Genomic DNA, 11,975 nt, shown 5'->3' on the forward strand with positions numbered 1-11,975 from the left:
CCACCCCCAGTCACCCTCCACCTCCACCCCCTGCTCCCTCTCCCCCCAGGAGCAACACGCAGAACTGCTGCGTGGGGTGCCCGCACCCTGACCCGCCAGCAGCAACAGGGGCAGGACTTGTGTTCCGGATTGGGGTGGGAAAAGCTCAACTCCCTCTCCATCTTGTGACAAGCCACCCACCCCCCATCCCACCCCCTTTCCTATTCCTCAAGCCACGAGGAAGCAGGGCAGTGCTCGGGGGAGCAGCATTTCAATCAAGATTTTCCAGCACTGGCTACAGAGCTGGTGCTAAGAGGCAGAGGCTGCCCTTCCCAACCAAATGACGACTCACACCCCCCTAGTCTCCAAACCCCAGGGGAGGAGTCTTAGCCCCAGCACCACCGGATAGATACTCAGCCCCCAGGCACAAGCCAGCCCCAGGAAACCCCTACAAAGGCTCCAGTTCCTCCAGTGGGAACTGGGAACCCAGTTCCAGGTCTTTTCAGCTGTACCACACAAGGCACCGGGAAGGCTGTGGGGAACAAGAGGTTCAAGAAGGAGTCTGCAAAGGAAAGGAGCCTCAAAGCTGGCCTGAGAAATGCTGCCCATGGGAGCTGGGCAGGTCTCTGGCTGCCCCTCCCCATGGCTGATGCAGGCCAGAGGGTCACTCTTGCATCAGGCTGTTGATCTTTGTGAGCAGCACGTCCGTCTCGGACTCTAGGGAGACAGAGAGAAAAAACAGTCACTGCTGGCAGCCACTATCCCACAGCAACAGGCACAGCCACCTGAAAAGCAGGTTTGAGGAGACTCGGGGAATGGAGGATTCCCCAGTGCTGTCCCACAGGGCTGTTTGCTAAGGGCAGGACAGGAACTCCCTGGGCTGGGATTCCCTTCCCTCCCTCCAGCCATCCCAAACTGCTCTGTCATGTTCAGCTGGAGAAAGCTGTCTGCCAGCCAGGGAGAGTCCCACAGGAACAGCCTGGCTCCGAGGGAGGGAAGCTTACATCTGTGCACACTCACCCGCTGACTGTCTTCTCTGGGAGCATTTCCTGGGAGATGGAATAGGATTGATGTTAGCATGTCAGTCTGGCCTCCCCCTTCCCTCCCCCAAGCTCCCGGCTGGAGACTGTGGGGCCCCACAGGACACAGTCAGTCCTGCTAGGATCTGCTCTTGACATTGGTAAAGGAGCAGGACCAAGGTCCCCCAGGCTCAGCCCACCAAGCCCTTGGCTGCACAGCAAGCTAGCCAGTGTGACCTAAGGCATCAGCTGCTCAAGGAAGGGTCAGGTGAGATTTTTAGCTGCAGCCTGGTGATAAAAGCTGCTTCCACACACTGCTGTCTCACTCAGCTAGACAGGAGAGGGCCCCTCAGGATCTGAGTCCCGAGAGGGGTGGCAGCAGATACAAGTGGGTTTGGGTTATGTACCAGCCACCCAGGGCACCCTACAGCCACCTCCAACAGACCTGCCCCAGGAGGGCAAAAGGCATCAAACGTACTTCAGCAAGAGGAAGGCCCAGAGGATGGCAAGGACGGAAGCGCAATCTACAACAATCCAGATCATGAGGTACGTGCTGCTGGGCTGCAAGGCAACAAGACAAGCCATGAACAGCAGCCAGGGGTGGTGTGGTGGTGGCACAGTCCCTTCTGTTTCCATGCCAGCACAGCACTGAGCAAAAGCCACCCTCCAGGCAGCTGGCTGCCCAGGGCTGCTGCAGAAAGGGACCCACAAGTGCCTGAGGCACTGGGCAGGCTGAAGGATGAAGGGGTCACTTACAAGCAGCCAGATAGGGTGTTTCATCTCCTTCAGCACCTGACAGGCATTGGTGGTGACAGAGCTCACCCCAGAGCACCACAGCACAGAGAAGAGCCAGGGCTGGTTCACCACATACAAGTTGACAGAGATGTTGTCCTGGCGGTACTGCCTGCATAGGGACAGCAGTGGTCAGAGCAGCAGACAGTAGGGTGCCAGCACACTCAGTGTACAGCCAGAGAGGACTATCTGGGATGTGATCCAGCATTTGCAGCCGCATGGAGCAACTGTCTGGAGAGCCAGACCCAGGGCAGATTTGCTGGCAAGGCAGAGGACTGCAGCCAGCTCCATCCCCTGCACCAGCCCTGCCTGATAAGGCATGCTTGTCTGCAAGGCTGTAGCACACACCCCGCCCTTTTCCAGCAATACACCAGCACTCAGCCTCAGCTGGCCCCTGGGACAGAGCTGGGACAGTGCCCAGGCCCCACAGCCCATCGCTCCCAGGCTCCTGGGCACAGGGCTTTCTACCTGATCTCCTCAGAACTCATGTCCTGGTAGGGCAGGTTGACATGCAGCAGTGGCTCCTTCTCATTCTGGAGTCTCTTCCGGCCATAAACTTGCTGAACGCCTGGGGCTCGTTGTTTGACCTGCTCCCTGAACCCATCCGGCAGCCAGAGGACCTAAGCAAGAGCCAGGGAGCACATGCAGAGGAGAGGTGCTCCAGAGAGCTTGCTCTCTTCTATTTCCCTTCAGGTCCAGGTGCACATGGCCTGCTCAGCAGCTGCTTCCTGCCCTCCTCTCCACACTTAGCTCCTCCATGAAGATCTCAGCCAGGACAGTTTCCCAGGAGCTTGCCCCAGCCAAGAAGCAAACACAACAGACCCCACAGAGGGGAGAAAGCAGTTTCAGCCTAATAAAACTGCAGCAGGTTATGTCCCTTCTAGGTCCTTGAATGGATCAAGCAGTGCATCCCTTTGGCCTCAACTCTGCAGCAAGAATGCACCTTGGATCAGCATTACAGTACAAGCCTTCGCTGTGTCCCCTCCTGCTCTACATTCCAAATAACCGAGAAGGCAATTTGGGTGCTAACTCATCCCCTCAAGGCAGCACATGTCCTGTGCTGCAGAGGTTGGATGAAGTGCAAAGGCAACGCAGGAGGTTGCAGCTGGAGTGCAAGAGCTGGGGGGAGAGGTGTGGCACAGTGTGGGGAGGTGGAAGCCTGATCATTATTTTCCTGCTCTTGCTAGCTAGCGCTGTTGGTCCCCTCCCTAGACTGAGTCACTGTTTACACACAAGGGTAGCCAGTGCTGCAGAACCAGAGTATTTGGACAAGTCTGAAGGCATTAACCCCTAATTATTGGCTATTTCTCCCAACCTAGAGGGGCCGTTAGGTCTTGACAGAGTTCTCCAGCAGGGATCACACATAGGGATGTGGTGTATGGGGTGACAGGGATTGCTCAGTGGGGTTGGCAGGGCACCTCCCATCACAGCAGGGGTGTGACAGCACAGCCCAGCAGTGGTGGGGTGGTGGCCAGCTCACCTGCTGTAGTGGGATGCCTGACTGTAAGATCACTTCCAGGGTGGCATTTACAAAGCTCTGGTAGTCACTGTGGTTCTCAGGCCGGAGGTCAAACATGATGGAGATATTGCTCTGCTTGGCTGCTTCTAGTGCCTGTTCCAGGGATGGGATCCTCTGTTTAGTTGCCTGGTAGCGATCACCAGCAGAAAGACTCTGCACAGTGGGAAACGGCTTCCGCTGCAAGGGTGAGAGTTAGTTATCATAGGCAGACCCCTGTGAGCTTCTACCTCCCAAACTGGTGCCTGGCTCTGGCTCTCAGTTTCCTGCAGTGGCTTCTCCACATGCTCTCCAGTGCAGACAGGCACAGGGCACCTCTACCCTTCTCCCCACTAACAGCACAGTTCAAGCAGCTGTAACACCTGTGGACATTCAGAGCAGCTGCTCAGCAGTTGGTTAGTCACCTTGTGGGACGAGCCTTGCCACAGCTGCCTCCAAGTCCAGGCAGGCTATGCAGCTCAAGAGCAAATTCATGAGACATCTCCCCTCAAACCAGCCTCCTCCATGACTCAGCGAACAAACCCTAGCTTGGGGCATAACCACACCCAGAGGATTCATGCAGGTATGGAAGTGCTTCTGCACCCTGTCCACGTGCCTGTCAGGACCAGCACTCCAGAGGGAACCTTCCCCAGGGCAAGGGCTCATTTTTTACCCACAGACACACACATTCCTGACCAGCTGCCCTGGGGGCATCCTCACCTCTAGGAACCAGCTGCCAGCATCCAATTGCTGGAGGTCTGTCCAGTTGAAGGTGGTGCTGTTTAGGGCAGCTCTTTCAGGGAACACAGCCTGCACGTTAGTGGTCCTGAGGAGTTCCTCATCATGCATGAGGAACGGGACCCCATCAGCACTGGCAAAGGAGCAGAGATGGAAGCTCTGTGTTGCAAGCTGTTTGTCTCTTATCCCTGCCCTGGCATTTCTGCCCCCTCCCAGCCACCCTGCTAGGATAAACCTCACCCTGATGCCTACTTGTGGTCCTCTATACAAAAAGCTGTGTCCAGAAAGTACAGAGGACCTAGAGACCAAACCAGGAACCAAGTAGTTCTTTGCTCAGTGCAACAGCTGTCCCCATAGCAGGATTGCATGAGATGAACTAGAGCCAAGGTCTGTTTTCTACATGGTGCCCCTCCCCAATGGTGCCTCTCTCATAATGCCCTGGAAGGCAACCTGCGTGGGGAGGACAGAAACCCAGTACCTCTCCCAGATCATTGGGACACCAAGCTGGAGCCAGTCCCATACTGGGAAGGTGGGAATAGCAGAGCCCTTTGAACAGGGCTCCCTCCAAACACAGGCTCCATCAGTCCTCCAGGTGTGTTCTAGAACACACCATGTGGGATGTGACATCCCAGGACACACAGGCCCCTTCCTCCCTCCGAGTCCCTGCTGCCCGTTTACCTCACCATGACGTCCGTCTCAAAGACTTGTACATCACAGTCCACTGCCTTGTGCAGCGACATAAGGGTGTTTTCAGGGGCCAGCTGAAAAAAGTAACAGTGTTAGTGCAAAGGGCATAAGAGCAGGAAGGGGCAGGACACAGGCACTCACCCTGCCTGGCTGCACCCAGCAGCTTGGCTGGGCTCTAGGGCAACCACAGTGAGACTGGGGTGACCTTGGTAAGGGTCTGGGTAAAAAGGCTCGGTGCAGACAGCCAGAGCCTGCCTCGTCCCTGCTTCCCAGCCCACACTACACAGACTTCCTGCTGAGAGTCACCTGCTGCTGGGTCCAGTAGCACTCAAACAGCTCTGCCCTGCAGATGCTGCGCTCACCCTCCGCACCCTGTGCTGCCCTGCCCTAGCTGCTGTGGGGATCTCTCTCTGCTGGGCTGGCCAGAGCTTGTTCAGGCCTGCAGCAGCAAGGGTCTGATGCTGGTGCCCCACAGCCAGGCCCAGCCTGGCTTTTTCTGGCAGAGCAGTCTGCCCCATCCACCCTGATCACTATGCCAGGACACTGCCAGTGCTGGTCACTCACCATGGGTGCTCCTCGGTGGCCAACCAGGGCTGGCTTGGGGGGCAGCTGATTCTCCTCCATGATGCAAGGAGAGGTGATTCCCAGGGGAGTCAGATACAGCGCAGTCATCACCATGCAATACACAAGCAGTAGAAACACCTTGAGACCTGCAAGAAAAGACAGAGAAGATAGAGGGGTGAGGTACAGATGAAATATTTTGCAGGCCATTAGGAATAAACCAAGACTGCTTCAGCTGGCATTAACTTACGGTTGCCCTAGGTCAGGCATTGCATTCCCAGCCTCAGGAACACTACAGATTTATTCTTGGCCCACTACATGCCCTTGCACCCCAATTCAGCACTTCTGCAGAACTCGGTCTGCCATCCACAGACCTCCTTCAGCTGCAAAGCAGTGAGGGCTGAAGCTGCACCAAGGGCTGGGTATAAGAAACAGCAACCAAGAGCAGACATTATTACCAGACTGTGTCCCACACACCTGTTGCCACTGCACTGACACTCTCTGTGCACCACTCTGCCACCAGTGCCACTCGTTTGGGTAGTAGGAAGCAGGGCACCAGCCGAGGGCGGAGGTGGAGACCTTGGAGGGCAATTACCTGTGTTTCGGGTGCGGTAGATGAAGCTGGCCAGGGGCCAGGCAAGGAGTGTCATTCCCCCCACGATTCCAATGTGCAGGAAGGGACCTGTTGCCTGGCAAGGTAAAGGCAGAGGGTCAGCCAGCACCAGTCGAGCCCCTGTCCCAAAAATCCACATGCTCCAATGCCAGGGATCTGCCACTGCAGCCAGCAGCACTGGAAGAGCCACAGTGCCAGGGAGGGAAGGACAGACTCCTGGGGGACTGAACAGATTCCCTGCTCCAGTCCAGCCACCATTCATCACCCTGACTGCAGCTGCTTCAGGCAGGACTGAAAATCCAGAAGGATCACCTTGCCCAGCCAGGCAGCAGAAGTCAAGGGCAGGGAGTTAACCCTTATGGCACACAGCCATGCTGGGGGCTCCAGTCACTACCCTTCAGCTCATCCACACAGGCCAGATAATGGGTACAGCAGGGGAGACTCTGGTATCAAGGTGACTCACCTGCAGGGAGATACGTGCACTTCTCCACTCCTCCGCCCACTTTATTCCCAGCCCTGTGAAGGCTGCAGCCACTGTCAGGGCAGTTAGGATCAGCAGGGTCTGTGGGGCAGGGCACAGGGCATTTAGTGGAGAACACAGCATCTTGCAAGGCCAGTTAGGCTTTGCCCTGACAGGGCAGGTAGATTCCTCCTCATTCCTTCATTTTGAGCCCTTACTTCCCCCATTTGGGTTTGCAGCTGAACTTTGTACCCCATGCTTTCAGCAAGGGCAATTCCCATCCCAGAGATGACTGGAGGACAAATAGCTGCAGTCCAGATCAGTGGGGACACACAGCCACTCTGAGGTCACAGCAGCTGTACGCAGCCCCAGTAGGCTGGTTGAAGCTTCCCAAGGTGCCAGGGCAGGCACCATCTCCCTGCAACCCCAATGTCTCACCTTGTGTAGCCAGTGTAGCTTCAAGGGCTGGCCACAGAGCTGCAAGCACAAAGCAAGGACCTGTGAGAAGACAAGGAGATGTCAGAGCCAGAATGTACCCCCCACCTCAGTTCTCTAACGGCTCTGCACAGAGCACAGCAGCCAGCCTGAGCTCAGCACAGCTCCTTACCCCCCCTAGCCCAGGCAGGATCAGCAGGACTCACCAGCAGCACAGCTGAGTAGGTGATCAGCACAGCTGTAGCTATGAGCAGGACCAGGGACCAGTCTAGCCACAACTTCCTCTGCTTGAAGATGAACCTACCATCAAAGGGGACTGTCAGAGGGGCAGGGGGGACACAGGGAACAAGGCTGAATGTGGGATCCTACTCACTCATTGAAGTTGTGGAAATCATTGAGGATGATGATGGCGACGTAGAGCCACACCAGTGTGAAGAGAAAGACGCAGAAGAGGAAGAGGAACCAGCTGTAGTCACACTGAAAGCCAGAGATGACAGCTATGCACACACCTGTAACTAGCCCCTGGTCAGGTGGCCGAGACCCCTGGGAGCACCCAGCCTGCAGCAGGGTGCACAGGGGATCACAGCAGGCACTGGCCTCGTGGGTCCAGGCACTAAGCTGCCCCATGGAGAGGGAACAGAGCTCCCCAGGAGAGCTATTTTGGCTGGACCCATGCTGCAGGAAGATGGACCAGCATCTCCTACAAGCTAAAAAGCTGCCTATGCCAGGCTGCAGAGTACAGCCCCTGTGGCAGGACTGACTCTTTTCTCATGCAAGAGCCCCTGGGAGCAGGCTGTGACTATGGATATGGGAAGGGGTAGGGAGCCAGGTCCCGTGCCCAACTAGCTGGGTGATCTGTGGGCTGGACTGAGAGGGGTGTGGTGCCTCGGAGCTGCCATTGCAGTAGTGAGCCTGCAGGCTGCTTCTGCCTGCCCAGCCTAAACCAGGTCCACCTTCAGAGTATCCAGGCCCCAGCCCCACATACACGGGGAGGTGAGGAGTGCCACAGGTGCTGAGCGGGGCACCCAGAAGCCCGGACCAGCTCACACATTCCAGGCAAGACAGGACAAGTAGTGGCACAGCCACTCCCATGGGAGTTGGAGACTTTAGAGAATCCCAGGGCCTCACCCCTCCCAGATTACAAATTGCTGGGGACACCCCCTTCCAGCACCCCATCAACTGGGGCTGCACCCAGCCCAGGAACCGTGCCTCCCACGTGCTTTGCCAGGCACTTAGCGCCTCAGGACCTGCCTGCCGTGTTCAGCCCTTGGGGAGCACAGTGCTCTGCTCTAGGCACAGGCAAACCCTGCCTCAGACACACACTTAGCTAAGCAGGGGATGGCCACAGCTCAGCCTCGCTGCTGCCAGTGCGCTGCTCTACCCTTCTTGTTATCCAGCAGGAACAGACAGCTCAACCTCTCACAGCTTCAGGCAGAGAGGGTGCTAGGTAGTACCCCAGCTCTCTTGGGGCTCAGCCCTGGGGAGCAGGGACCAGTGGCAAGGGGTCAGGAGGCTAACTTCTGGGCTGAACCCCTCAGCCAGAGCCATTCTCCACCCTAGCCACCACTTTGAGCCTTCCACACAGGGGCTGGCCAGCCCCAGCTCAGCATCACCCATGGTATCACCTTGGTGGTTCTCAGGCCTTTTTTCTTCTCCTTCTTGGTGGTGATCCACTGGCAGCTGTAGAGGCAGAGCAGGCAGGTGGAACAGGGGTGACAGCAGCTGCGGGAGTCTGCCATAGTGCCAGGCTGTCCCAGGCCAAAGGTCAGGCGTCCTGCAGGGGATGTACACAGTGTGTTGGCACAGACCTCCCAACACGTTACTCCCTGTCCCATGGTGATGGGGCACTGCAGCATCCTGGGTTCACGTACCCTGGCAAGCAGCTGCCCCAGAGCCCTGGGACATAGCGGGGCTGCTGGCCCTGTCCCTGGGCAAGGCATAGTGCCAGAAAAAGCAGGAGCACAGAGTGCAGCCCAACCTGTTCAGCAGGCTGCCCTGGGACCCTTCACTCAACAAGCCAGAGCAAGCCTGGAGCTGGCTGGGAGCAGGGCCTGCTCCCCAGCCCAGGGTTTGGTACTCTGCCTGGGAGCCAGAAGCGCCATGCAGGCTCCAGGGGCAGGCAGCCTCCCCAGCCAACTTGAACAACCTCGCACCCAGGCTCACCAGGAGTAGCCGAGCTGCAAGGACCATGCAGCCCCAGACTCCTGCTGCACAGCTGGGGGTGTGTGCAACAGCCAGTGAAGTTCCTGTCCTCCTCCCTAAGCCCAGGTCCTCACTGAGGCAGGGCCATCCTAGCAGCCCTAGCTCACACAGCAAGGGGTCATCAGGGGGCTGGAGGAGCTGCAGCTGATCCAGCAATGGGTGGTTGTTGGTCCAAGCACTATGGGGAAAGGGGGGAGAGTGGCAGTTATGGGAGGAAACCCATTGCCGCAGTCACAGACACCCAGGCTGGGTGCAGGGCTACCATTGTGTTCTCTGCGCACTGGGGACAGGGCCAGGACTCTCTGCCATGGTCCCCAGATTCCTGGTGCTCAGCTAGAGGAAGCAGGGAGCCCCAAACAAGGTCTCCCTTTATCCACCCCAAGAAACCCCATGTTTATTACTGCTTGCCATGCTGCAGAGCTGCTCCTCTCCTCATCACAACCTCCCCAACAGGTCAGTCACCACCCACAATGCTATCACCCTGCATATTAAGAGAGACTATCATTTCACCGCAACCACTGAGCCAGGCATAGGACCCAGCTGACCACATCCTCCCTTATGTTGAGGGTGAGGGTGTGTCTGGCAGGGCCATGTCCCATCCCAACCTGGGCCCTGCAGAGGGGGAGCAGAGCTAGCCCAGGCCCTCCCAGCCCCAGCCAGTCACACCAGAGCGGCTCTGCCATGCACTGGCTATGGCCAAGGTCAGCCTGATCTCCTCTCATGCGACAGCAGCCCCCCAGCACAGCACCTTGCTCCCAAATACTACCAGTATATCATTCTCCAGGGCTGGGGTGCAGAGTCTCCCCCAGGACCCATACAGAGCAGTGGCCACTGGGGCACACACAGCCAGATACTAACCCGAGAGGCCCCTAACCTGCCCAGCCAGCTTCTGCAAGCTGGGGAAGGCCTGGGGGCTGCTATCAGCTAGTCCAATCAGCCAAGGTGCAGGGGATGCTGAGCAGCACAGCAGTGCTCACATCGCTGCCCTCTGTCTTCTCGGGACCAGATCAGCAGCTGTGATCTGCTAAGTGATAGCACTGAAGCAGCCAGCTCCAACATAAGTGCAGGAAACCATGGGACCAGGCAGTTTCCCCTCCCTGGTGCCCAGGGGCTCTGGCTGCAGGACAGCAGCCCCTGCCGTCACCAGAAGGGGCACCACTTCCACACGGAACAGCAGGCTCAGCCAGCATCCCCTGGGACTCATCCTGTGTCGTCGTCCCGGTCCCGTCCATACCCGTCCCGTTCCCCCCCCCGCGTCTTGCTGCTCACACAGGCAGAGCACCAGTACCAGCAGCTGCTCAGGGAAACCCTGCCACCCCCCCGGCTGGCTCCCACGAAGGGTACAAAGTACAGTAGGAGCGGCTGCGTGCACCAGTGAAAGTTCAGCACTCAGCTGCTCCAAGAGGCTGTTGCCACCAGGACAGGAGCTTGGCAGAGAAGTGGCTGGCTACAAATGTATGCCAGCAGTGCTATCTGGAGGGTTCAGAGGGAAAAATGACACCCTGTTCCCCAGCTCAGAGTAAGACTGAAACCGCAGCGCTGGTAAGTTCTTGTGCAACATCCCTGCACTGGGCACAGGTGTGAAAGAGCAGACCCTTGAAACAGCTTAGGCAACAAGGGAGGGGAAAACCAAGCATGAAGCAGACCCCACTCAGCTTCTGCTCCAGCTCCAAGGGAAGAGCTAGCAAAGGGGGAGCTGGGGGTCTGGCAGGGCTGGAAGGAGTCTTCCTTCACCTCCCACCAAACACCCCCATGGCACACTCCAAACCCTAGTGTGGAGGGCACAGGGGGCTCGAAGGGGTGACAAACCCATTGCTACAGTCACCCACACAACAGCACGTGCTTGCAGCCCTGCAAGGACCTTTGTGCCCCAGGCATGCTGGCACAGGACAACCAGCTGGCCACGGACAGGGTAAGATTCTCTTGCCGAGCCACACAAGCCCAGGCTGTGTGCTACCAGACAGGTCAGCACGAGCTGACACCCAGCCCCACTATCCCCTGACCTCACAGGAGGGAGAGCAGAGCTCTTGGGTCAGTGTAGGGAACAGGGTGACCCCAAAACAGCAAGAGCAGCACAGCCTGGCTCCGACCCCCCACTCCCAGCTTCACAGCCCACATCTCCCTCATGCAGTCAGCCCTGGGCTCCTCATCCCCACTCTCAGAGTGTGGGAACAGTCCAGATAGCCCCTTTCCTTCCCCGCCCCCCCCCCGAGCTGCACACAGGGCTAGGATGAACACCCTCCCCTTGCCACTCTGCCAGCTATCCAGCAGCTCCCGTGGCAGCACAGGATGGTGTCCCCATGGCATGGGCTGCCACCCCAGGGCAAAATACCTGCTCCCTGCAGACGTTGGGATCCTGCCGCTGGGACGCCGACAGGCCAGGTGAATGCTGGGGCTGGGCTCTCAGCTGGGCGTCCCTGCCCACAGAGTCCTACTCTGCTCCTCTGCTGCCTGTTCACACCCTCCTGGGTGTGTTTGTGGCCCGGCAGGGCTGCCGATGCTGCCTGCAGGTCTGCACAGGCCGGGAGAGGCGGGCTGCCTGCAGCAGGCACAGCAGGCAGGGCTGGGGGTCAGGGCGAGCCCCCGCCAGCAGCTTTGTGCCCTGCCGACCCGAGCACAGCCTCTGCTTCGTGGCCGCTGGGAAAGCGGAGAAGGGGCCCAGGGGGGCGTCACGCGCCGCAGCACAGAGGAGTTTGCAGGCAGCCCACGCTCCAGACAGATTAAGGCTCTGGGGAGAGCTGTGGGAGCAAGGAAAACGGGTTGAATCAGAGCTTCATGAGTTACTGGGCCTTTGAGCAAGGGGCTGCATGAGCCCCTCTGTCAAAGGGAGACTTTCCCCTTCCTTGCAGAGAAAGCCTGGGACAAACACATCCTGCGCCACCACAGCTGCCCCATCTAACACTCACTGAGGCATGCTTTAAAGGCAGAAGCACAGAGGTAAAAGCGCTGTCTTGTCCTGAGCCAAGAAAAATACTTCAGAGCCAACGCATCCAA

At 58.1% G+C, this 11,975-nt stretch overlaps 1 protein-coding gene across 1 annotated transcript; it reads right to left on the bottom strand.

Moving 5' to 3' along the window:
- Positions 1-14: 14 nt before the first annotated feature.
- GDPD2 (glycerophosphodiester phosphodiesterase domain containing 2) lies at positions 15-11,543 on the bottom strand. The gene is made up of 16 exons (XM_026848580.1): positions 11,314-11,543; positions 8,405-8,553; positions 7,153-7,256; positions 6,986-7,079; positions 6,783-6,842; positions 6,348-6,446; positions 5,867-5,960; positions 5,275-5,420; positions 4,702-4,784; positions 4,006-4,156; positions 3,271-3,486; positions 2,259-2,410; positions 1,755-1,902; positions 1,477-1,559; positions 1,000-1,028; positions 15-696 (listed from the first exon to the last, which is right to left on the bottom strand). Exons 2-16 carry the CDS (start codon positions 8,516-8,518, stop codon positions 644-646), a joined length of 1,626 nt encoding a protein of 541 aa, XP_026704381.1. The 5' UTR covers positions 8,519-8,553; positions 11,314-11,543; the 3' UTR covers positions 15-643.
- Positions 11,544-11,975: the final 432 nt, after the last annotated feature.

Source organism: Athene cunicularia (genome assembly GCF_003259725.1).
Source record: "Athene cunicularia isolate RWA chromosome 4 unlocalized genomic scaffold, athCun1 chr4_part3, whole genome shotgun sequence".
NCBI lineage: Eukaryota > Metazoa > Chordata > Aves > Strigiformes > Strigidae > Athene > Athene cunicularia.